General features: G+C 60.8%; 1 protein-coding gene across 1 annotated transcript in view; it reads left to right on the forward strand.

The window, feature by feature from the left end:
• GFPT2 (glutamine--fructose-6-phosphate transaminase 2) overlaps positions 1-25935 on the forward strand; it is a 36244-nt gene that overhangs the window by 696 nt on the left and 9613 nt on the right. The window contains exons 2-13 of the mRNA XM_006147449.3: positions 10084-10191; positions 10735-10833; positions 11541-11666; positions 14652-14710; positions 15257-15391; positions 16801-16862; positions 18980-19059; positions 19500-19617; positions 22394-22557; positions 24016-24111; positions 25286-25374; positions 25645-25765. Coding sequence (XP_006147511.1) covers positions 10084-10191; positions 10735-10833; positions 11541-11666; positions 14652-14710; positions 15257-15391; positions 16801-16862; positions 18980-19059; positions 19500-19617; positions 22394-22557; positions 24016-24111; positions 25286-25374; positions 25645-25765 — 1257 coding nt within the window. The remainder of the gene's footprint in view (positions 1-10083; positions 10192-10734; positions 10834-11540; positions 11667-14651; positions 14711-15256; positions 15392-16800; positions 16863-18979; positions 19060-19499; positions 19618-22393; positions 22558-24015; positions 24112-25285; positions 25375-25644; positions 25766-25935) is intronic.

Below are 25935 nucleotides of genomic sequence, written 5' to 3' on the forward strand. Positions count from 1 at the left end.
CGCGCATCTGCAATCCCTTACTCTCCTGGCCGGCCGCCTCCGCGGGCCGGAGGGAGCCCGGAGCTTGTGCTGGGACAAAAGGTCACTGTGCTTTTTTTTTTTCTCCTTCCTCAAGTCGGATTCAGTTACCCAGGCCAGCCTCCTGCGGCTGGAGGACCTGGGGGAACTTCTGAAGCCATGAAAGCCTCTCTCTGACTGCCTGGACGGGCGGGGTGTGCGCCCGGAGAGGGAGGTCTTGCCTGCCTGGTTTCAGAGCCAGCCTCTCGCAGAGAAGGGAGCGGGCGGAGCCTCCTCTGCTGCCGGCATCGGCATCGTGAGCCTCAGCGAAACCCCTGAGACCCGGGCACCCTCACAAGGCAGGGCTGCCTCTGCGCCCTTCTGGGCACAGAAACGGAGCAAAGGTGGCAGATCTCAAACCCCTTCAGGGTCTAGTCCCCTCCTTGTGAAATGCAAGGCCTTGGCCAGCTGGTGGCCACTGGGCAGACTGGCCTGTGGCCCCTGAACTGGGAGGTCTGCCCCAGGGTGACATCTGGCCATCTCAGCTGCCTTTTCTGAGCCCGGCTCACTCCACCGCTCAGGGCAGAGGGCTGGCTCTGCTGCCCAGGAACTGTCCTGGAGGGAAGGTCCGGCTTAGGAGGGGCTCGAGGTCACCAAAGGACACCCAGAACCCACTCACAGCCGGGGTCAGCGCAGGGCTCTCCAGGCAAGCCTTGGCTGTGAGGCCCAGGCCGGGCCAGGAGGGAGCGTGGTGGAACTCCCGCGGAGGAATCTCTCTGCTCTCTGGTGGCCCAGACCAGGTCCCCGCTGGGTTCCAGCATGTCTTTAACAGCCGGACACTTGCCAAGCGCCAGGGCAGGACGCTGTCCCGGGCTCGCAGGTGGCAGCAGCTGGCTGAGATGGAGCACGTGGTCAGTGTTTTCTGCGGGCTGTGTCTGTATGGCTGGTCACCCCAGTTCTCTCAATGGTTGTTTTCTTTTGTAATGAGGTCATTCAGGTTTTTGAAATGTTAGTCAATTTTAGAGAAAAATATTAAAGAAATCACTGTGCTGCTGGTTCAAGGGTGCTGCGAAGTTCCTGGAGGGGACCCCCGGCCCCTTCTCCGTGTCGGGGAGGCAGGCCCAGCGCGGCTGCGCACACCCGCGTCTCGGTAGGGCTGCTGTAGGCCTTTCGCTCAGCCTGTCTGCAGCTTTGCCTGAAGCAGCGTCAGGTCCCAGATCTCGGGCTGTTCCCGTGGGGTCCACACTGAAGGCCCTCCCTACGAGTTTGCTGATGGTGGTGCTTAGATTGTGTTTGCGGCTTGTCCCACAGATTAATGCTCCCCCATAAACTGTGCAAGGGCCCCCCAGAACTTCCATTGTACTGAGAGTTTGTTGGAATGACACTTGGGCACTCAAGTGCAGTGTGCCACGGGAGTTGCCGGGGTCTTGCTGACTTTCTGCGTGCGATTCCTTCCCCGCCCTCCCTCCTTCCCCACCCTCCTCCCTTTCCTTCTCGCTCTCCCTGCCCTCCTCCTCGCCCTCCCCACCCTCCTCCTCGCCCTCCCTGCCCTCCTTCCCATCCTCCTCGCCCTCCTCTTCATTCTCTCCACCCTCCTCCCTGCCCTCCTCCTCGCCCTCCTCGCCCTCCCTGCCCTCTTTCCCATCCTCCTCGCCCTCCTGCCCTCCTCGCCCTCCCTGCCCTCCTTCCCATCCTCCTCGCCCTCCTCTTCGTCCTCTCCACCCTCCTCCCTGCCCTCCTCCCCGCCCTCCCTGCCTTCCTTTTTCATTAGGCCATGAGCGAATGACTGCTCACGGAGAGGCCCTAGTTTTCCAGGCCCTGGGGTTTTGGAGTCTCAAAGTTCTGGTTCTCCCCTCAAGGAAGAACAGATTAGTTGGAGGGCCAGTCCAGGGACAGTCAGAGACCCGGGACAGCCCCGGGACAGCCCCTCGGATCTGCCGTGCAGCGGGCAGCCCTTGAGCACGTGCCGCGGTCCAGCAGCCCCGGCCAGACCCGTAGGCAGGCTCGGGAAGGCCGAGTCCCGTACTCTGGCTCTGGAAACCCATCACGGCGGATTCTCCCTTCCTCCTTGTCCGTTTCAGAGATGGGTTCCTCAGAAAGACAGGGCTCCCGGTGTAGACGGGGGCTGAGGGCACAGGCGCCGGCTTAGGTGGCTCGGCTCCATCCCACTCTTACGCTCTGTGGCCTTGCTGGGAAGGGTGGGGGCAGCAGAGCCCTCACCCAGCTGGGCTGCGCGGCTCCAGGTGGGACCTGGGCTCCCGGTTTACCGGTGTCTGTGGTGCAAATACCCTGGCGGCGCCAGCACGGGTCCCTGGATGTGGAGCGGGACATGGTTGGCTCTGGGAGCAGCACCAGCCGCAGCGGGCCGCCCAGCTACGGTCCCCACGGTCCCACGGCCCCACACACTGACAGGTCCAGGAGCAGGCAGCAGCTGCACAGCCTGGCCACCTCCGCCTGCCTGTCCCCCGCCATCGCCTGGCTCCTCCCCTCCCAGCCATGCCCCCTCGGCCTCCCAGGTTCAGAAGAATCTGGAATTTTCAGCGTAGCTTGCTAAACAGTGCCTCTAAATTGAGGGATTACTTTTTTATTGAGCAAAGTTAGCTTATGAGGAGGGTCCACCTGAGGCGACAGGTGGTTTTTTTTTTGTTGTTGTTGAGAGATTTTCACTGTAGGGCGCGTGCGCTCACCAGACAGACAGAGAGAGACATAGAGACAGAAAGCGAGAAATCACCCCCCAGGGGAGATGGTCACGCCGCAATCCCTTCTCCTCCATTCTCCTCTCGGGATCTTGGGCACGCACGCACACGCGCCCGGCATGAGTTTTAAGCCACCGGGTCCAGGATGCGAACCGGTCGACTACGTGGGAGTCCAGCGACATAGCCATTACGCTAACTGCTGGTTCCCGAGGCGACAGGTGGTTTTGAGAGCAAGTCTGAAGATGAACTCAGCACAGGGAGCAGCTTATTCTGACCGCCGTTCGCTCCTTACTTGCCCAAGGAAACAGTTTCCACCGGAAAGTGCTGCTCTTCTTAACAGCCAGACTCGTTACCTATAGCAAAGCCATAGCCGCCTTTGGGCCAGCTGTTTCTAACGCTGCGTTTAAGGGCCGATTCTGTGGTGCGGTGCCAAGGAGCTGGTCAGGACATGCCCGATTACACTCGGGACCCCTCGCGCCCGTGCCAGGTCAGCCTGCCACACGCCAGTCAGGGGCGTCACCCTCACTCGGCTCTCGTGTGTGAGTCGTGAATTTTTTAAAGAGAAAAACCCACATGTTCAAGAATTGTTTTTAAAAAGGGAGAAAAGTTTATCTTTTAATAACATTTAGAGTACAGGGTCTTCAAAAAGCTTATGGAGAGTGTGAAAACTTACACGTGAGTTAAATTATTTATTTATTTATTTATTTATTTTGTGCTGAAACGAACTTGTACTTTAATCTGTTTTCCATGACTTTTTTTTTGGAGAGGTTTTTGCTATAGGGCACATGTGCTTGCCAGAAAAACAGAGACAGAAAGTGAGAAATCACCCCCCCCAGGGGGGGTGGCCACGCCGCAATCCCTTCTCCTCCATTCTCCTCTCGGGATCTTGGGCACGCACGCACACACACCCAGCGTGAGTTTAAGCCACTGGGTCTGGGACTCGAACCGCGATCGACTGCATGGGAGTCCAGCGACATAGCCATCACGCTAACTGCTGGTTCCCTCCATGACCTCTTTGAAGTCTGCTTGTATGTCACTTCTCGTTTGTTTGTGGTGGAACCTAAAATGACAGAACCTCCGGAAACTTGGCTGAAAACCATGGCTGGGCCGTGCTCCTGCTGGAGGCGAGTGGCTAGGTCTCTGGTCTCGGCGGTGCCAGGCGGGGCCGTGCCAGTGCTGTGCTGGCGCCATGCCGTAACTAACCCGCCGGCCCAAGGAGGCGCTGCCTAGAGGGGCCCAGCCCTCTGGCGGCCAGAGCCAGGCCAAGTCCGCCCAGGGCCCCGGTCCAGGCCCTGCTGTGAGAATGCGGCTAGGGCCATGTCGTTTCTGTGAAGGGCAGGAGTGGTCAGCCCTGTTCCTGGCCATGGCCTTCCTCTCTGGCTGTAGATTCCGTGAGCCAGGACTGGACAGCTAGAGGCCACAGCTGCCTCAGTGGCCTCCACCCGAGTCCAGCGGCCTCCTATAGCCGTGGCCCAGGCCCAGAAGCAGCCCTACTCTCCCATGTGCACGTCCACGTGCACACACACGCACATGCACGCACGCGTGTGTGCCCAGAGCTTTATGAGCATTGCTGGAGGCGCAGATGCGCTCGGTCAGCTGCTCTGTCCAGGCAGGGATGCCCGATTTGGAGCCTGGGCCCTGAACATGGACTGGACACGTGAGCCGCTTCGGTTCTGAGAAGCAGTGGGTGGCGGGGTGACAGGCAGACTCTGGGGACCAGCTGAGGCCACAGGGGCAAAGCATCCAAGTGACACTAGACACAGGGAAGGCCGTGGGTGCAGGTCCCAGGTCAGCCTGCACACACCGGGGACCCGTGTCCGTGGTCGCGCTGACGGGGAGGCCAGGGGACCACAGCGTGAGACCTGCCCCGCCGTGTCCCCTCACACGTGCCGGTCTCTCTCCCTGTCATGAAGGAAAACGGTAAAAATGACGAGGAAGCCGGGCTGCGGAGGCCGCCACTGCCGCTTTCTTTCCCAGACCTCAAGGATCTGTCTTGGACTTGCCCTTAAGTCCGTCATCCAGGCTGTCCCGCCTTCTGCAGCCTGTCCAGGAGCCAGGGCTCCCCGCCCAGCGGCTCCCGTGTGCTCCTCCAGCCCTGACCTTCCAACCTTCCAGTCTGATAGACCGGACCCCCCAGAGACACAAGGCCTGGTGCGTCTCCTCGGTTCACAGGAGGTTTACCGTGTGAGCACGGCGTTCAACGAAGCAGAGCACCCCGCAGGGACTTCCTGCTGGACCTGATCGGGCCGGGAGTGCCAGAACAGGAAGGACTCCCATAGGGCGATTTGGTGTCGTTTGCCAGCACCTCAGAGTGCCCAGCACGGCGCTGAGGCCCTCGGGGACACGGATTCCACAGGGTGCAGCACGTCCCAGTCCAGCTCCAGCCAGCCCGCACGTCTGGCCCGACCTCTTCCCCACAGAGGGCCGAGAAGCCGCAGCGCACAGCGCTGGTTCCCCGACAGCGTTCTCAGCGCCGGCCCGTTCTCTGTGATGGCCTCGGTGTGGCGGGCCTCTCTGCCCCTTGCACAGACCCTGCGGGGAGCACTGTGCTGCCTGCCTGTCACCGAGGAGCTCCAGGAGCTTGAGGCCACGTGGAAAGCCAGGGACTGGTCTGGAGGTGGCTGCCCGCTCCACCGCCCGTCTGAGCCTCCTGCTGTCACACACCGAGTGGCTGAGAGAGGACAGCAGCCAGCCCCGGCAGGGCACCCTCGAGCCAACACTGCAGACCAGGAGGGCACCGCGTCCTTCCCTGCCCCGGGCAGAGGAGGGGACTGGGAAGCCACAGTGGAGTCCAGGGCAGGGGGCCCGGCCAGGGCGCTGCCAAGGAAAGATAGCTGCAGCCCTGGCTCTCCGGGCGTGCCAGGAGGGTAGAGAAGCCTGAGGTGGCACTGCTCCCTGGGGGAGTGGGACTGGGCCGCGGTCTCACCGCAATTCCCAGGAGCCACACCATGGCTGTTTCTGTCCCTGCAAGTTCTCAGGCCTCTTCACAGGATGTGTGTGCCCACAGGAAAGCGAGCCAGGGCTCCGGCTTGTCCTTGTCCCTCCTTGTGCCTGGGCTGAGACGTCCCACCCGACGGCCAGGGTCCCGTGTTCTGGCACGGCTGAGCAGTGCGGAGTGAGGGCGCTCAGCGGCACAGGGCCGACATCTTACCCCACAGCAGGGCACGCATGGCGAGAAGGAAGTTCCCCCCAGCCGGGGGCACCCCAGAGCAGGCTGCTGTCCCCTGGGCCTGGCTGCCCCTCTGCGTTCCCTCCTGCTCCACAGCTTCTGCTTCTGTGCTCACCACGTGGTGGAGGTTTGGCTTCCAGTGTGAGCTCTGCCTGGATCGCTCTCCGGTCCCTCGCCTGGCCCTGCCCGGCACGCCTGTGTCCTCAGCCACTCGGCCACTTGCTGAGCGGCGGCCTGTCCGCACACGTCTGGGCGAAGTCCTGGCTGTGGGGCTGAGCCTGCTGGAGTGGAGTGAGACTCCGTCCACACTGGCGCCTGTCGTCCCGCTGCCGGGTCTTAACCACCGCGGAGCTTAAGCAGATGCCCTTTCCTGCTAACCTTGATTTACGGAGCAATTCTGACCCGAACAGCCAGAGAAATCCCTGGGGGCTGCTGCCTTGGATTGATCTGTCATAACTACCAAGAGCGCGGTGTGGATGCTGTCCACCCTGCGGGAGCGCGGGAACAGCCCAGCCAGGAGAGAGCGAGAGCGAGCGTGCGAGCTTCGCTGGGGGAGGCCGCCCGGATGGACGTGGCAGGCAGCAGGTCCCTGCTGAGACCGCGACCTTGAACAGCTCTCCTAGCAGCTCCCCCCTCGTCGTCATCCCCAAACCGTGCCCACGTGGCCCGAGGTCTCCAGGTGGAGTGCAGGCACAGCCGGTGGCCCTGAGCACTGGCTGGGCCCACAAGGGTGACGGTGGGGCCCCTGCTTCCCCATAGTCACCGCTGGTCTGAGCGGCCATGTAGGATGCATGTGCCTGACACGTGTTCAGAGGCAGAGGTGGCCGGGGCAGGGGCGAGAGTCAGAGAGCTGGGCCATGAGGCCCTTGTGAGACAGCCCAGTGTTCAGTTTTTCTGGACCGGAGCTCGTGGGGTCCGCAGGGCCGGCCGCTCCCTTGGTGAGGTGCCAGGCACTCTAGAATGCTGGCAGGAGTCACCGAAAGCACTGTCTGGCCCCAGGAGGCCAGGAAGGCCATGTCCCAAGCTGTCCCTGCTGTGCACAGCTGTCTCGCACCGGACGGCCTTCACACTGGCCGGAGTTCGAGCGTGTCTCCCTGGAGAACCTTCTGTCCGTTTGCAGGGAAACCGACGTTACAAAACGCTTCACCTAACCACAGGTCGTGGGGTCGAACATGCCGGAAACAGTGAGCTCTCCCTTTACTGGAGGACCTTGTGCTACCTAATCGCTCTCTCAAGAAAGCTGTTAAATATCTTTAATGCTGACATCGAAAGGGACAGCCTGGGGGATGGTGGTTAATGGGACTGGACCCCTCATGGCCAACCGTGTGGTTCAAGTCCCTGACCTGGTGACTTAAGAAGCCCACCGGACGTGTGTGTGTGTGTGCCCAGGGCCCAGAGGGAGGGGAGGTGGAGCGTGTGTGTGTGTGCCCAAGGCCTGGGAGGGGAGGTGGAGAAGAGATGGCGACATGACCGTCCCCACAGGTGCCCTCCTTTCCCTCTGCCTCTCTCCAGCATGTGCCCGCTGCCAAAAATTTTATAAAAAAGGAGGGGACTTTCTCTCTCCTCTCTCTTATCCTCTCTTAAATGTGTTATGGGGTCCTGTGCTTCCAGGGGAGGGGAAGGAGGAGGGAAGGTGCCAAGCCCCTGAGGGGCGTGGCCACGCCCTGACACCGCCTCCATTCTCCTCTCAGGGTCTGGGCACACGCACGTTGCCCGGCGTGTTTCTTCAGCGGCCAGGTCCGAGACTTGAGGCCAAGTGGGACCCACCCACCTTACCCACCATGCCCCCGGCTGGCCATCTTTCCCCAGGTAGCGTCTGGTTTGAGTCGTGGAGTGTGAATGCGCCCCTGGCACGGCGAATGCCAACAGCAGACCCAAACAGCAGGCGCCCTCCCAGCGGACGGGCGGTGGAGGCTTGGTGCCTCGGGCCCTGGGGGCGGCCCGGACTGCACACGGCTGTCCCTTCTGCACCTCTCCTGACCGGAAGCCAGGGAGAAAGGCAGATAGCTCCCCACCAAACTGCCCTTGTCTGTGTTTATGCGAAAGCGTCGGTAACTGCTCGGGACACGGTGTGTGTTATGGACCGGGCCCTCACACGTGTGTGCACAGTTCGTGTGCGGGAGCATGCTCTGCGGGAGGGCACAATTTAATGCTCCTTACTTTCCTCCCGGCGCCTCACCGAGCCTGTGGTGGTCTGGTTCATTGCTAAGATCCGAAAATGCCCGGGTCTGGGTGATTTAAGAGAGTGGGGGTTATTTATTCAGCTCAGCGTTCAGAGGGCCGCAGGGTGGGTGTCTCGTTCCACGTGTCTCTCGGGTCTTATTGCCCCTCCGTGTAGGCCCATGGGAGGCCAGCACAGGGCCAGTCACTCCCGAGTCCCACCCCGGGCGCATGGGCGTCAGATTTCCTTCTCATGCCCTCACGAACAAGTCTCAGCGCGTGGCTTTGGGGCACGAGCCGTCGCCGGGTGGGGTGAGCCTTAGCGCGCTAACTGTCCGTGTCGGGCCTCCTTGCTGCTAGGAGGACGGCTCGTCTCACCGAAGCTTAGCCGTCGTTCAGGTAGCCTGTGCTGACACGAGTCTGCCTTGGACAGAGGTGTGACAGTCCAGTCTGTAACCGTGGCCGGCCCTCGTGACCTGTGGCAGGTTGCACTCTCCCAGATTCATCTCTGGACAAGTTTTTTTTAAATTATTTTATTTAACTTTATTTACTTATTTATTACAACTTGACCAGAGAGGGACAGAGCAAGAGTGAGAATGAGAGTGAGAGAAAGTGAGGAAGCAAGCTACCAGGTTGGGGACTTGAACTGCTGTCAGCCATGCTGGAGTCCCGTGCCCTTAACCATCACGCCACCTGCCAGCCCCTGTGTCTGGACAAGTTTTAACCCTGGCCAGATCGTTCTCTCGTCCCAGCAGACTGTCACGGGGAACAGCCGTCCCCGGCCCCACACGCTGCCGTCTTCCCGCGGGCAGCACTGGCGGCCCCTAGGGCTGCGCCGTCCTGAGTCAGGGCTCCTGGGCCCACTCCCAACCCTGTGCGGGAAGATAGGGCCGCACCAAGCTCTAGGCCTCCTGCGTGGTCGCTGCTGCTGGAGAAGTACCATCCTGAAATGCGGAGAGAAAGCCAGACCAGACCTCGGCCTGCCAGGAAGCCGAGGCTGCTGAGGGCCCAGGGGCACGAGGGGCTCGTTCTTGCTGCCGTGTCAGCGCTGGCCCCGCCACACTGCCCTCCCCAGACTGCAACCACGCGGGAGGCCCAGGGTCGCTGCCTGGTCCCACTGAAGGCCGGGCTCAGGGCGTGCGTCTGTATTCCAGGGACACTGGGGGGCCGAGGCAGGAGGGTCTCAAGCTCAAGTCAGCCTAGGTGACAGTCAGACCTGATCGCTTCTTTCTATCTTTCTTTCTTTCTTTCTTTCTATCTTTCTTTCTTTCTTTCTTTCTTTCTTTCTTTCTTTCTTTCTTTCTATCTTTCTTTCTTTCTTTCTTTCTTTCTTTCGAGTTTGCTTTGGGGCATGTTCACTCGCCAGAGAGACAGAGAAACAAAGTGATAAGACACCCCCTTGGGGGGTGGCCATGCCACAATCCCTTCTCCATTTCCCTCTCAGGATCTTGGGCACGCACATGCGCCTGGTGTGAGTTTAACCACCGGGTCTGGGACTCGAACTGCAGTCAACTTTGTGGGAATCCAGTGACGTAACCTATGCCATGTACTGGTCCCAGACCTGATTCCAAAAAGGGGGGTGGTGTTGGAAGGTCACGGCAGAGCAGTCCAGTGAAGGTGGTGCCTGCTCGTGCCAGAGTCAAGCCGGGCGCACTAAGTGGGGGCGGAAGCAAAGCCCGCACCAGTCCCACCTGGCAGGGCTGGTGTGTCTTCACGACCCTCCCAGGTGCACCCGGGCACTGGGACGGTGGGTGGGGCTCCCGGCCGGCAGAGGTGCAACCCCCCCACAGTGAGAGCACCTCCTTTAGCCCATTCAGGACAGGCTCTCCAGAGGGGTCCCGAGGCCGAGGGGCTGGCGGGATCCTGTGTTGCTGTTCCCGGGGGAAGGACCGAGCACAGCGCCCTTCCAGCAGCAGGGCAGTGCGGCCGGCCAGGTTGCGTTGGGAAGGCCACGCCTGCCTTGGCCATGGCTGGGAGCGTTTCCCCGAGACCATCTGCGCTGGAGCGCCGCATCCTAACATGGATGGCAGGTGACGAACATGCCCCACCGCCACCCCACAGGGATCTTCGCCTACATGAACTACAGGGTGCCCCGGACCCGGAGGGAGATCTTCGAGACCCTCATCAAGGGCCTGCAGCGGCTGGAGTACAGAGGCTACGACTCCGCGGGTAGGTGCTGGGCTCCGGCCGGCTGCTGCCCACTTTCCGCCCGGTGGGGACTTACAGCCAGGGGGCTTTTTGGTATTTTTGATATAAAAATAGCTCTTGTTCACTAAAGAAACCTGAAAACTATAGAAAATAGAGTAAATTGCAGATGGCAAGAAATGAGGGCCCAACGGAAAATCCCCACTGGGATTTTCAAAGAACCACTCACTAGGCAGAGGGAGGCGTGGCCAAAGGGAGAGGGGCCGGCCGTGCACGAGCGGGGCCCTCTGCACAGACGGTGCCCAGTGGCCAGTGCTGCATGGCACGCTCGCCTGGCACGCTCGCCCGGCACGTTCGCTGGCCCTGCGGCCGGGAGGAGGCAGGAGCTTCGCACTTGCTGTCAAGCCTCGTCATAGCCACGGCCTCTTCTTTCAAGACAACTGCTGGGATCCGTGGTTCTCCACCTGCGCCCAGGAGGCAGGAACCTCAGGAGACAGCATCGCGCAGCTCGTGAAAAGCGGTGAGAAAGAACTCGCATTCCACCACAAGCCCCTGTCTACACTGCAGGTGTGGCGATCGATGGGCACAGTCAGGAGGTCAAAGGAAGACAGATCCAGCTGGTGAAGAAGCAGGGGAAGGTCACGGCTCTGGACGAGGAGCTTCACAGTAGGTGGAAACCGAGCTCACGGCTGGGCCCTCTGCACGGCCTCCCCGCGAACGCTTGGTCCCAGTAGCACCAGTGCCCATAGGTGACCCGGGTCCATGCTCGGACAAGGAGCGGCTGCGCTGTACTGTAAGAGCCGTGTTTCTGACCGGTGGTTTATTTTACATGGCGGCATAAGGAGAATTTTTAAAATAGTTACGTATGAACGTATGTATTTTTGGAGTTTTTCCGCTATAGGGCGCATGCACTTGCCAGAGAGACAGACAGAAAGCAAGAAATCCCCCCCAGGGGGAATAGCCACTCCACAATCCCTTCTCCATTCTCCTCTCGGGATTTTGGGCACGCACGCACACGCACCCCAGATTCGGGACTTGAACTGCAGTCAACTAAAAGGGAGTCCAGTAACATAACCATTATGCCGTCTGCTGGCCCCAGTTTTGTATTCATTTTAATTTTTCAGGCAAATATTACTTCTCTATATAGGCAGTGATATATGTGCTTGTTAAAGGTAGCTTATTTCAGGTGGGACGTGAGTTATACGTGGCTCATCAGCACCGAGGGAAGGTCAGCACGGTGGCCTGGCCTGGCAGGCGGGGCCTGCTGGGGTGCCGTTGGCCTGGGTGACATGTCACATGGCGATGCCACCTCTCAGCAGCCCTGCAGCAGTGCTGGTTTTAAAGTGTGGCAAACTGGCTCTTCTTCCACCTAGAACAAGACAACATGGACCTGAAGGTGGAGTTTGAGACTCACTTCGGCCTCGCCCACACGCGCTGGGCCACCCACGGGGTCCCCAATGCCGTCAACAGCCACCCCCAGCGCTCAGACAAGGGCAACGGTAGGCAGCGAGTCCCGCCCCACGCCCAGCTGTTCTCCGCGCAGTGGTCCCGCCTGTCCTCGCCGTCCAGTGAGGCAACCGCAGCAGCTTCCACTTCCCTCTGGCTTGCCCGCCTGCCCTGTTTTCCCATGAGGATCCAAACGTCCCCCTGCCCAGCGTCCCAGGCAGTGACCATGGACGGGCAGACTCGGCCCGGCCCTGGATGGGACGATGACGACACTGTATGGCCAGCACTGAGCTGCCTGGAACCCAGCCGCCGCTGTCAGCAGGTGGCAGCATGAGGGGACCCAGGGCCAGGGCCGTGGTCCTCCCCGAGGCCAAGTGTCACAGGAAGGGCTGGGGCATCTTCCTCACTCAGCAAACCCACAGCCTCCCTCGGAGACTGCCAGGGTGAGGCTGGTGGGGCTGGCCTGGCCCTCAAGGAGCCTTGGGCAGCCAAGGGCTAGCGTCGGGGAGCAGGCCGCGCCTGGCCACCCGAGAGCTCTTCCTGCAGCATGCCCTCGGCTTGGCTCACTCCAGTTTTCAAGGTGAGTCAGTGTCCCGAGCGCCCGGACCTGGCATCCTTGAACGCTGGAAGGTAAGAGGACTCGGCTCCGCCCTTGGAGTGCCGCTGGGGACAGTGGGTGGCCATTGGGCTTCCCAGTTCTCCCTGCACGCCAGGCCTAGCTCGCAGGGTGGTCCCCGCCTGGCTCCCACGACGTTCTCCAGGCCCTGTTTCTCTTCAGTGACATCCCAGCCCCCTCCCATGGGGGAGGACCGGGCTGCCTGCAGTTCTCAGAGGCAGCTTTTGGGGCTCTGCGTCAGCCCTGTGTCGAGGCCTCCCATAGCAGGACACAGCAGGCACACGAGACAGGGCAACGTCTAACCCTAGCTCCTCCCCGGCCCTAGAGCAGGCGCGAGCCTACAACGGAACCAGGGCCTTGCAGAGGGCCCCCTGGTCAGGCCTGGTCGGGTCCTGGGAGTGATGGGCAGGGTGTCCAGCCCCAGGTAACTGCTGGCTGCAGCCAGGACCTGCCCAGACACTCCAGCAGGAGTTCTTGCCAGCCCTGTGTTTCCAGGATCAACTACGTCTGCGTGTTTGCTGCGGCGTGTTCGCAGGCGTGTGAGCTACGATCCCCCCTGCCCTTGAGCCTCACGGAAGTTGGGGCCAGGGGGATTGGTGACTGCCCCTGGCCCGCTCCTTGTCCCAGACGACCCCTGTGCTCACGGCAGCGTGCAGCGCGAGCAGGGAGAGGTGCGAAGGGGCCGCTTCCCGCTAAAGCCAGCTCCCCTGCCCAGGCTGGAAGGCGGGGGGCTCTGCAGAGAATCGAGGGGGTGCCCTGCCCACCTGCGCGGCACAGCAGCCGGGGCTGAGTGTCCTCGTGCTCAGAGCCGCTCCGCAGGCGCCTTCGGTCTCGCCCACACCCTCGCAGAGGATGGCCACTCACGGGTCAGGCACCTCCCACGGGGTGGCCGGCAGCAGTCCCCCTGCAGCTGAGGACCGGGGACATGTTTGGCTGAACCCACGTCAGGCGCGGCAGTGCTGGCCGAGAGAGCCCTAGACCTGACCTGCCACAGCCTCTTACCCTGAGTGAGGGGGAACGTGGTCGGAAAGCCCCCACCTCCGTGCGGCCGTGACCCCAGCTGTGTCCCTAAAGCAGGAACGCGCCGAGGAAAGCCCACGCCCAAACGTGGAGACTCCCGCCCGGAGTCAGGATGAGTCACTGGAGAGGAAGCCCGGCTGGGAGCTCAGGGAGCTCGGGTCCCGTCACCCGAAGTGCCTCAGTGAGCCGGAGGGCGCACGTCCGAGGAGGCCTGACGCCCGCCACGACCTCCCCCGGAAGAAACACGGGGAAAACACGACCCTAGGAAACCGACGGCGAGAAGTCAGGGCTGAGGTCGGAGAAAGTATGGCAGATGTCACAGCGTGGAATACAGGCACCAGTTAGGACCAAGGAGCCCAGATAAGGGAGTGGGCCTGGCTCCGAGCCCAGAGATGCAGCTCAGGGCTGGCGCGTTCCCCGGAGGACGGCAGAGCACGTGGGGCAGTGAGGACACCCTGGGCTGGCGCAGAGCCAAGCTGTCGCCCACGCCTGCTACAGTGGTGTTTTTCATCGACCCTCTCATTTTTTAATGTGACCACACAAAAATGAACAATAGATTTTTTTAAAAAATAGGAAGTTATGGTGAAAATAAAAACAATAACAGAAAGGGTTTTGAAATAATAGGAAAAAATGTTTCCTAAATTGAAAAAAAAGCCTTGGAGAGTGAAAGATGGCTGAACGTGGGTCAGGAGCATTCGTGAAGAGCACCGGCGTCTGGGCACGTCGCCCGAGGTTACTGACGGGAGGGCGGGAGAGTCTGCCTTCTGCTACCAGAAAGAAGGGGAAGGGGTCCTTGTCCCGAACCCTCTCTGGCCTTCGGCCTGCGCTCGGAAAACGCGGTGGTGAGGGCAGGCACACCTCGCCCTCGGGCTGCCGGCCCCACCCGTGTGGGCAGCAGGATGGGTGGGGGCGTGCGGCCACTGCTCTGCACACAGACCCTGCCAACCCGCACTCGCCACACTGAGGGACAGTGAGCCCAGGGCGCCAGCGCTGGGCCGGCCCCCCCGGACTCCGGGGTTGTAAATGAGACGTAAACATTCCCACCGCGTGGGCAGCGGTGCAGCGTGGGCTCACGGCTCGCGGGCTCCATGTCAGCTGGCGCCTCTCTCCAGTCTGACACCTGCTGAGAACACCCAGACTGTTTCTGGATAAAGGGTTCATCGCCCCCACCCCACGCGCGTCCCGAATCCTGTGGGTGATCGTGGACGAGCGGAGGGTGCGCGGTCCGGCGGGGCGGGGTGCTGGCGGACAGAGGGGGCACGTTCTCCCAGCCCGGGTCCCCATCGCTGGACAGCTCGTGCCACAGAGGTCTGGAAGGAACGGGGTTCGTAGGCTGCCAGCCGCCAAACCGTTTCCCTCGGCGTCCGCCTCGCCCTTCACTCTTAGCAACGTCTCCTTTCAGAGTTCGTCGTCATCCATAACGGGATCATCACGAACTACAAAGACCTGAAGAAGTTTCTGGTAAGACACTTCCCCTCGGCGCACGCGCGGAGTGGCTTCCCTCTTCCCCCTGGGCCCGCAGTCAGCCGGTCACAGCCTTGAGCCGAAGCCTGGTCCAGACCTGACCAGCAAGGAGACACGGGGCATTAGCCTTTGCTGAGAGCCCCTCCACCCTGGGGGGCTAGACGCATTCCTGGAAGGTGTGTGGGTGGGCCTTTGCTGAGAGCCCCTCCACCCTGGGGGGCTAGACGCATTCCTGGAAGGTGTGTGGGTGGGCGGCACCACAAGGTCCCGGTGGCCGCGCCCTGTCCGGGCGTGGCAGGTTTGACTCCCCGCTTGGCATCCGACTTGTTCTTGTGCAATGTCCAGATCAGCGCGCGGCCGGCTCGGAGCAGGGCGCTCCAGGAGTGCGGGTGACTCGGGGGTGCTGCTCCGCCTGCCAGACTGTCTTCTTCCCTGCCCGTTTTCCTTGTTCTTGCCCTAAGTCCCTCCAGGGCAGGTCACGGGGAGGGCCCGGCAGCGTGTGGACGGCCGCCCCCTGAGACCCGTGCCCTTTCTCTGTCCCAGGAGAGCAAGGGCTATGAGTTTGAGTCCGAGACCGACACGGAGGCCATCGCCAAGCTGATCAAGTACGTGTTCGACCACAGAGAGGCCGAGGACGGCACGTTCTCCATGCTGGCCGAGAGGGTCATCCAGCAGCTGGTGAGTGCGGCCCGCCGTCCCGCTCCGCCCTGCACCTGTTCGGGTAGCAGACATCAGCGGGGGGCCTCTGAGGGATGACTGCCGTGGCGACTTGTTCGCTGACAGGCACGTGGGGTGGAGTGCAGGCCAGGGCGCCTCTGCGTGTTTGTGAGGGGTCTGAGAGCGCTCTGCAGGCCAAGGGGTATGACCTGGGAGAGAACGCCAGAGAGCAAGCCCCCGGGGGGCCGGGCCGCAGCTAAGCTGGAAACAGGGCGCACACTGGGGTCTGTCCGAGAGCTGGTTCTTCCTTGGAGGAGAGGCAGAGCAGATGCAGGCCCTGGGGCGGGCAGGGAGGAGAGTGTGCAGACATTTCAGAGACCCACCGGGGCGGTGCAGCTGGGGGTCAGTGTTCAGGGCCAGGACTAGCCCCCCGGCTCAGAGCTCGCACAGCACTGGACTGTGGTTTTAAATACAGCATCCTTGACCAGCGGACGGGGTAATGGTTACGTCGCTGGACTCCCAGGTAGTCGACTGTGGTTCAAATCTTGAACCCAGCACCTTAAAAAACTCACACCGGGTGTGTGCGTGCGTGCCCAAAATCCGAGAGGAGAAGGGATTGTGGTGTGGCCATCCCTTTTGGGGGTGATTTCTCTCTTTCTGTCTCTGTCTCTCCAGTGAGCACATGTACCCTATAGCAAAAATCTATCTAAAAAATAAAACAAAATACAGCGCCCCTGAGTGGCATTTTTGGAGACTTTAGAAAGTAAGCCTACTGTCAACATCCTCTGTCTGTGGCTTCTGCTCAGGGCGGTAATGGGGAGGACGTTTGTCAGAGCCCACCCCACACTCGGCCACGGCGTAGGCGCCGCGGGCCGCGCAGGAAGCCGTGCTGGCGTGCTGGCATTGCAACACTGGTTTTCTTCTGTTCCGTTTGTAATTAAAAATTTTGGAAATTCCTCCGCGATAATGGAACTTTTAAACTTGAACTTTTCTGAGCAGAAGCGACTTGGGGCTCTGGCAGAGCTGGGCAGAGCTCCCCTCCTCAGTCCTCTGCTGGTGACAGAGCAGCACAGTCCGCCTGACGCCCCTTCCTTTCCAAAGGCTTGGAGGCCCTCTGGGGCCTGGGCACCACCTCTGGGCCCCGCTGGCCACGCAGCTTAGCTGCCGGTTGACAGAGGCCTGGGGTCTGCCCGGGTCCTGGACTGGGCTCCTCGTGGCCCGTGGTCTGTGTTGTGCACAGCGTGACCCACAGGCCCCATCTCTGGGCTTCAGCATGTGCCTTGTGTCCTTTTCCCTCTCGATATCACCCTGAGCAAGCCGTTCCTGCGCTCAGCACCCAGCACTGCAGGGCGCCCCGGGAGGAGGGTGGGAGGCCGGCCTGCGGGGCATGGCAGCCAAGGGCTGCTCCTCACCGCCTGCCTGTGTTTCAGGAAGGTGCCTTTGCGCTGGTTTTCAAGAGCATCCACTACCCAGGAGAAGCCGTGGCCACCAGGTGAGACACGACGCGTCAGCATTTCCGAATGAGTGAACAAGTGATGGGAAGTCACGTAGCCTGGGGCAGTGGGGGTGGGGGTTCCGTAAACCGGGAGGACTGGCCCACTGTCTGCGCTGGCAGGACTAAAGCTTCCGGTTTTTATTTCTTAAAGAGATACCAGGAAGTTGGATTTCTATGTGAAAAATCTCCATATTCTAAAAAGACACGTGAGGGTTGACAACATGGAGCCAGATGGTGGTGCAGCAGTAGAGCACAGTGCTGTGTGAGGCCATTCCATGGGGAAAGTTCCTGGTTCGAATCCAGACACTTCCCTGAGTACTCCGAGCACACCTGACCAGCATCCCAACCAGCTGAAGGCAGGGGTGCACTGCGGCTTCAGGATCCTGCGGGGTGAAGGCAGGGGTGCACTGTGGCTTCAGGACCCCGCGGGGCGAAGGCAGGGGTGCATTGCGGCTTTAGGACCCTGTTGAGCGTGCTGTCTCTCTGTCTCTCTGTCTCTTTTGCTCATGGAAGAAATAAGTAAACTTAAAAAAAAGTCAACAGGACTGGCCTGTAGTTGAGAAGGTAAGCCCACTGTACCAGGAGTTGGGTCTCATGTGACAGGTTCATCCCGGCCCTGGATGCTCGAAAACATACCAGTCACATGTGCGTGGTCGGAGGGAGAAAGGGAGGGAAAGGTGGAGAAGGTGTGACACGCCCCATGGGAGGGGACCTGCTCGTGCCCCTGACCCCTGCGCGCTCACAGCCGTCTGGCAATTAGTTTTACAAGTTGATCATAAATGTAAGTCACCAAATAAAATGGTAGGCTGTGCTGGCTGACGTGCCTCTCAGTAGGCTGAGGCCACACGGGCCGCGCAGCATCCCGGCATGTGCGCCCAGCCCTGGCTACTGCAGCGGCTGAGGCAGGAGGGCCACGGCGTAACGAGACCCTGGGTAAGAATGCGTGTACGTATAGAGAGACAGCGAGAGACAGCGAGAGCGCGAGAGACAGCGAGAACACGCGGATCCAGGTCTGTGGGGCTCAAAGCCTACACAGCCTGGGGGAGTCCTTTTAAGAAAACGCATGCAAAGTTCTAAACGACAAGGAGCACCCACAGTGGGCACTGTCGGAGCCAGCACGTAAGAGGCATTAAAGAAGGGTACGAGCACCAGGGCCTCCGCACGGCACCCTGGGATCAGCACCAGGGCCTCCACACAGGGACGCCTGGACTCAGCATCAGGGCCTCCACACAGGGACGCCTGGACTCAGCATCAGGGCCTCCACACAGGGACGCCTGGACTCAGCATCAGGGCCTCTGCACTGGCACCCTGGACTGAGCGCCTGGGCCTCCTTATGGGCACCCTGGACTCAGCACCAGGGCTTTCGCATGGGCACCCTGGGATCAGCACCAGGGCCTCTGCACGGGCACCCTGGACTCAGCACCAGGGCCTTCACACGGGCACCCTGGACTGAGCGCCAGGGCCTCCATGTGGGGACGCCTGGACTTGGCGCCAGGACCTTTGCACGGACACCCTGGACTCGGCGTCTGCAGTGCAGCTCTCACGGGTTTGTGTGCCCAAGGGCAAACATCGTGTGTAGAGGGCTTAGGCTTGGTGGTTAAGGGGCTGGGTCCCACCTGCTGGAGGTATACCCTCCATGGTTTAGGGTTAGGGTCCTGGAACCTCTTCCTGGGATGAGGAAGGATCAGTTGGTTGATGCCCACTAGGGCTGGAGAACCCCGAGCGAGGGCGGGGTGGGGGCACCGAAGGGGCCGCTGGCTGTCTGGGGTGGGCTCCGGTCTCCAGATGTGCCACATGCAAAGGCCGAGAGTGGCCGAAGTGCTCCCGGCCTACTCTGTGGGGACCGCCTCCTCTGGGCCGACCATGTGGAGTCACACATGGGGAGTCAGTGAACTGGAGGAGCCCCGGGCCCAGGGCGTGTGCAGGACGGGTCCCAGACTGTCGGGCGGCCGGCGCTGCGGGGGACTCATGTCCAAGTGTCCCTCTCCAAAAATCAAGAGTGTCTTCTGTCCCATGGGACCTAAACGTGGTTCCCTGCCAGGGTGGGCCAGGCGCAGGTCCCGCCGCAGCTGCCAGGACTGGCCCAGGTGGTCTGACACGCTCTCTCCCCGCAGGAGGGGCAGCCCTCTGCTCATCGGCGTTCACAGCAAGTACAAGCTCTCCACCGAGGAGGTCCCCATCGTGTACCGCACATGTAAGTTCCCGGAGGCCGGGGTGGTGCAGCTCCGACCAGGGCCCCAGCGTCCCAGGGCCTGCAGCCGCCCTGCTGTGCTCAGTTCCCCTCCGGGGCAAGGAAGGGTCTAAAGGTGTTCACGGAGCTGGGCCGGTTTTAAAAGCGCCCCTGTACAGACATCCTCCAACATACACTAACGTGACCGCACACTCTGTGCGTGAGGGCCTGTGCCCGGAGCTGAGCGGCCCTCCGGCCCGGGCCTGCATGCGTTGCTCTTGCGCGCGCTGTCTAGCGCTCTTGCCCTGGCCCTGTGCTATTTGAGGCTCTTTTACACGATTTGGCTGATGCAGCCGAGCTGGAAACTGCAGGTTTCTCCCACACACACGAGGGGGAAGCGGCTCTTCGCGCACGCTGTGTGAGAATGAGCAGTCTGAGGGCCCTGGGTCCCCTCCACTCATTAGGCAACATCGAGAACGCGAAGAACGCCTGTAAGTCGAGGGTGAAGAGGCTCGACAGCACGACCTGCCTTCACGCCGAGGGTGACAAAGCAGTGGAGTTCTTCTTCGCTTCTGATGCAAGGTAGCTGAGCCTCCCACCTTTCTTCCCAGGGATTCTGTGTCAAAGAGTCGTTGTCTACACCCCGCATTTCCTCCTGATCTCCAGGGAGATCCAGGCACTCCCAGGCTATCTGAAACGGAGAGCTGTGAGTCCCCCTCCCTGTCCCACGCTGTCTTCCTATCTGAATGAATCTGAAAACAAATCTAATCGCTCCTCTTTCCACCCGGCTGCCAGGAGGGCCTTGCAGTGACACAGAGCAGAAGCAGGGTCAGTCTCCTGGGACCCTGGGAGTGATGGGACCTGGAGCCAGGCTGTCTGACGAGTTTCTTAGGGCACCATTTCATTGAGGAGCTAAGCTCATTTAAACGAGGGCCAGCAGGTGGCATGGTGGTTAGGGTGCTGTATCCCACGTGGCCGACTGTGCAGTTTGAGTCTCGGACCTTTCATGGTTTGAAAATCATGCCGGGCACATGTGTATGTGTGCCCGAACTCCCTAGAGGAGAAGGAAGGAAAAGAGATTGTGGGATGGCAACCCCCGCGCTGATTTCTCACATTCTCTCTTTCTCTCTCTGTCTCTGGTGAGTGTACAGGCAAAACTATGTTTAAAAAAGATTATTTTAATGATTCTAAGATACAAGTATTTTAGGGATTTTAGATCTATTGGATGTTGGAAAAGTCCTGAAGTCGTTTTTATGTTTTTCTATACAGAAATGCTCATGGCTTTTCCAACAACCCGACATAAGTGGCATCTCACCATCATAATTTGCTGAAGTTTCTAGTCTTAGAGGTGGTTAAATGATTGTGTCTTACAATCGCGGCACTTACGTTCAGTTGAAATGTGGGGATGTTTCTCAAAACCGAAACAAGGCCGAGATGTCCGACAGGCCCTGAAGTAATCAGTGATTGCAGGTGGTGCAGTGATGCGCTTTGTAAGTCCCGCCGGAAAGGCTGGTCCGAGAACGGAGACGCAGAAGTCCCACACCCATGCCGGCCACGGAGCCGTCAGGCCAGTGCGGGGACCGTCCCCCGCTGCATCGCACATGATGGGCATGGCGGCTCTCACGGCTGTCCGCCAGCAGTGACCAGCAGCGCTCGGCAGGGCGGGAAGGCATGCTCCAGTCCCGTCCGCAGAGGGTGTTTTAGTAAAAATACTCTGGAACCTGCTGGGAGAGGTTTACCGTGAGAAAGAGAGGTCTGGCCCCGGGGCACACATGTTGACCACGGTTTGAATCCCCAGCCCACAGCCTGAACCACACTGGGAGGGGGTCACGTGGTGACCTGCCCCTGGGGGCGCTCCTGTCTCTCCCATCCTGGTCACATACGAGGCACACGCTTGGTGCTGAAGAAAAGAACACAGTTTTTTAAAAGAAACAAGAACAAAGGGAGAGTCCACTTTTCTTGATAAAAACGATTCATGTTATTTTTTTAATGAATGGATTTAAGTTTTAAAATTAACACAAATTATTTCTTTTTAATCTTGAGTTGCCCCCAAATTAATCTGAAAAGTCAGAGCTATAATTAAAGGCCTCAAGATCTTTGCTTGTTTGGGCTTTGGGAACTTAGAGGGGCTACCATTTCTGGTGCAGACGGGGAAGCCAGGCCACCGAGGAAGGAGGAGGGCGGGGCGCCCCAGACACGCTCCCGCTCCTGGGAGCCAGCCCCGTGCACTCGGCGCTTGGCCCGGTCTCCCCTCTCTAGTCGTAGCCAGCCTCTGGGGGACACAGCAACCACTCCTGGTGGGCTCAGAGGGTGCCCACATGGCCTGCGGCCACAAGGCCATCAGAGACAGGAGGGCGCCCCGGGCTCGTCCAGCTCCTGGGCCGGTGGTCCTGGTCACTAGATTGTGTTCCCATTCGTTCTGTGCATTCAAATCCAAGCGCTTCTATTTGAGCACACGTGTGCGTGCACACATACATGTGAACACGCCTGCACCGAGCGCTGTTAGGCAGGCCGTGCCGCACGCTCCACAGCCCAATCTCGGGGACAGTCGCCTCGTCCTGGCCCGGGCTCTGCCTCCTCGTCCGCCGGCTGGCCTCGCTGCGGCGTTACTGGGGTCCCGGTGGCTCTGCGTCCTTCAGCTGTGGGGGAGGTTTTCCTCCTGAGAGCCCGAAGCGCCTCACATCCTCTTACCTTTGAGTCCGTAGTTTTAAATGTCTGCTGCTTGGAAGGCCCGTGGCAAGGGCTCGCAGAATGAGGGGTCTTTCAGCTTTTCACTTCCTGATTTTGACAGCTGTCGAAGATCCTGAATGAGAGCTGTTAATTGCGAGTTCATGAATTAATTATTCTGATTCTCTTACTCTGTTTTCGGTAGCTGCACTTCTGTGGAGAACTTGCCTTGCTAAACTGTGGGGTCATTCAGAAAGGTTGTTTGAAAGGCAAGCCAGCGTCACCCCTCCCCTTCACAGTGCAGGGCTCCTGAGTCGTCTCTAAAGGTGACATCGTTTGGCTCCTGGTGTAAGGAGGCCAGTTACAAAAATCACTTCCACAAGATTACTGGAAAAGTGAGGGCACACGGGATGGTGGGTGATATGGGAAATAACTTCCCTTCGGATACGACTGTAGTATTGTAATAGGTTTCTTAAACGGTCCTCTTCTTTTTAAAGATATCAGTGAAAGTGTTTACAAAGCGATGACAGAGCATCTGGGAAGGCCTCAGAGTAGTTCCGAGAGAGGTGGGGGTGGTCACCGCAGAGCGATGGTTCCAGCGTGTCGTCCCGGGCCCCTGGGTGGGAACAGCGAGCGACTGCGCCTGGTCACGGGCGGAGGCCACCCCAACACCCCGTTGTCCTTGCTCCAGTGCCATCATAGAGCACACCAACCGCGTCATCTTCCTGGAGGACGACGACATAGCCGCAGTGGCTGATGGGAAGCTGTCCATCCACCGGGTCAAGCGCTCGGCTGGCGACGACCCGTCTCGGGCCATCCAGACCTTGCAGATGGAGCTGCAGCACATCATGCGAGGCAGGTGCCCGAGCATACCCAGCCCCCCTCGCCTGCCCGCCCTACCCCTGCCCGGGGGCACAACCTTCCATCCGCCCTGGCTGCTGGGCCGGGCTGGGCTGGGCTGGGGCTGCCGGTGGCCTCAGCTAGAAAAACTGGGGTGGGACGGGGAGTCCTGCTCAGCCTGACCCCAGCTCGTCGGCCCACTCCCCAGGAGAGGCTGGGCCCGTTGTTACTCTGCTAGGGGCCGGGAGTCTGCGGTCACTGGCGCTGTGGGCCCTCCCCTGGAGAGGAGCCTGTCTCTGCCGCTCCCTGGCCCCCACAGCCTGTGCTCCTCCAGTGAAATCGGGTCCCATCGTTAACCCAGTGCTCAAAGCCTCCAGGGGCTGTCAGCGTTCCTAGGACAAACCCCACACTCCTCGCCGTGGCCCTCAGCCCACCAGCACCGGGCCACACCAAAACCTGGCCTACTGCACCCAGCCCGCCCTGGCACAGCGCCGCCTGCCCTGCCCGTTACCCGGCAGAGCACGGGTCCTCACGTTCACTCCGCCGTGGGACTGGCTGTTTCACTGTCTCCAGCTCCCCGAAGGCCCTTCCACGAGCCCTTCTCTGACCCAGTGTCTGCCCCCCCATCACTCGCTTCATTTGCTTGGGGGCTCCCTGTGGGTGCCGGTGGTGGTCGGCAACAGCGATCGCCCTGTCCTCAGCATCACACGTCATGTACCCTGGAGAGTGGTGCCCGCCATGGCGCTGGGTACCTCTGAAGCCATGCAACAGCTGGGCCAGGAGCTGAGCATCCTGACCTCGGCCCTCAGCTCAGAGCCCAGGGACGCACACGAAACTCGAGCGGGCTTCATCACAAGCCGGGAGGGTATCCGTTACATGGACGGGTGACCGCTTGACAGAGCCAGGCCAAGCCCGCCTCTCTGGGCTGACTCAGCCTGGGCTTCCTAAGTGGGTGGCGTCTTAGAAGCAGAGTATTTTTGCTTTCTCCTGGCCTGGTAAGGAACTGCGGCCGGGGACCAGCCACTCCCGCTGAGGGGCTGAGGTGTAATTGGAGAATGCCATTGTGTCCTACCTGCTTCCCTCTGAGTGGCCCCTGTGACTTGGAACGGTGACCTGGGGACACCCTTTGGGATGTGGGATGCAGTGGTGTCCCTGCCACACGCACCGTGGCTTTTCCTCCGTTAGAAGTTGAGCTGCAGAATCTGAGTTAAAACTGACCAGCTTGGGGCCAGCGAGTGGCATAGTGGTTAAAGCACTGGACTCCCACATGCGTGACCACAGTTCGAGTCCCAGATCTGGCGGCTTGAAACCACACTGGGCGCGTGTGTGTGTGAGGGGACTGTGGCACGGCCATCCCCCTGGGGGGGGCCCACTCTCCCTCTCTCTGTCCCTCTCCAGCAAGTGCACGTGCCCTGTGGTAAAAACCCGGGGAAAGAATCAAAACTGAGCAGCCGTGTGGGTGTTTACCGACAGGCAACTTCAGCGCGTTCATGCAGAAGGAGATCTTCGAGCAGCCGGAGTCGGTCTTCAACACCATGAGAGGCCGGGTGGACTTCGAGACCAACACAGGTAACTGCTCCGCTCCGTGGGCCGCCCCACGCTCGCGACGGGGCCCCCGGGAGAGGCCACTCCGCCGTGGGACTGGCTGTTTCACTGTCTCCAGCTCCCCGAAGGCCCTTCCACGAGCCCTTCTCTGACCCAGTGTCTGCCCCCCCATCACTCGCTTCATTTGCTTGGGGGCTCCCTGTGGGTGCCGGTGGTGGTCGGCAACAGCGATCGCCCTGTCCTCAGCATCACACGTCATGTACCCTGGAGAGTGGTGCCCGCCATGGCGCTGGGTACCTCTGAAGCCATGCAACAGCTGGGCCAGGAGCTGAGCATCCTGACCTCGGCCCTCAGCTCAGAGCCCAGGGACGCACACGAGGCTCGAGCGGGCTTCATCACAAGCCGGGAGGGTATCCGTTACATGGACGGGTGACCGCTTGACAGAGCCAGGCCAAGCCCGCCTCTCTGGGCTGACTCAGCCTGGGCTTCCTAAGTGGGTGGCGTCTTAGAAGCAGAGTATTTTTGCTTTCTCCTGGCCTGGTAAGGAACTGCGGCCGGGGACCAGCCACTCCCGCTGAGGGGCTGAGGTGTAATTGGAGAATGCCATTGTGTCCTACCTGCTTCCCTCTGAGTGGCCCCTGTGACTTGGAACGGTGACCTGGGGACACCCTTTGGGATGTGGGATGCAGTGGTGTCCCTGCCACACGCACCGTGGCTTTTCCTCCGTTAGAAGTTGAGCTGCAGAATCTGAGTTAAAACTGACCAGCTTGGGGCCAGCGAGTGGCATAGTGGTTAAAGCACTGGACTCCCACATGCGTGACCACAGTTCGAGTCCCAGATCTGGCGGCTTGAAACCACACTGGGCGCGTGTGTGTGTGAGGGGACTGTGGCACGGCCATCCCCCTGGGGGGGGCCCACTCTCCCTCTCTCTGTCCCTCTCCAGCAAGTGCACGTGCCCTGTGGTAAAAACCCGGGGAAAGAATCAAAACTGAGCAGCCGTGTGGGTGTTTACCGACAGGCAACTTCAGCGCGTTCATGCAGAAGGAGATCTTCGAGCAGCCGGAGTCGGTCTTCAACACCATGAGAGGCCGGGTGGACTTCGAGACCAACACAGGTAACTGCTCCGCTCCGTGGGCCGCCCCACGCTCGCGACGGGGCCCCCGGGAGAGGCCGCCCTCACGCCCGCCCTGTGCCGCAGTGCTCCTGGGGGGCCTGAAGGACCACCTGAAGGAGTGCCGCCGCCTCTTCGTGAGCGGCTGCGGGACCAGCTACCACGCCGCTGTGGCCGTGAGTGTGGCGGCCCTGGGGCGCAGGACTGGGGGTCTGAAGTGGGCTCATGCATGTGGCCTCCGACCGGGGGAAGCCCTGGCACCCGCTCCCATGAGCCCGACGAGAACTGTCACCAAGGCCTTTCTCCCGAGAGGTGGCTTGTGAGCGACAAGGTCCTCTCACCACCGGACAGCGAAGCGCCATGTCACAGACTGTCCCTAGAAGCGCATCTGCCCGGCATCCCCGCGTCCCCGCGTCTGACGCAGTCTCCGTTCTCCTTGGGCTTAGACGCGGCAAGTCCTGGAGGAGCTGACGGAGCTCCCGGTGATGGTCGAACTCGCCAGTGACTTTCTGGACAGGAACACGCCGGTCTTCAGGGACGACGTGTGCTTCTTCATCAGCCAGTCCGGTGAGGGCGGTGGCGGGCCGGGCCGCGCTGGTCCTCCGCTGCCCGGCGCTCCTTCCCCAGTCCAGCCCCCGGCCCACACTTCCCGCACCCTGCCCACGTGTGCGCCGGGCCCTGAATCCTGGCTGCCATCACTGGCTGGGGGCCCCGCTGGGGGGGCACAGCCCGGCCAG

Source organism: Tupaia chinensis, unplaced genomic scaffold (genome assembly GCF_000334495.1).
Source record: "Tupaia chinensis unplaced genomic scaffold, TupChi_1.0 Scaffold000214_1, whole genome shotgun sequence".
NCBI classification, from domain to species: Eukaryota; Metazoa; Chordata; class Mammalia; order Scandentia; family Tupaiidae; genus Tupaia; species Tupaia belangeri.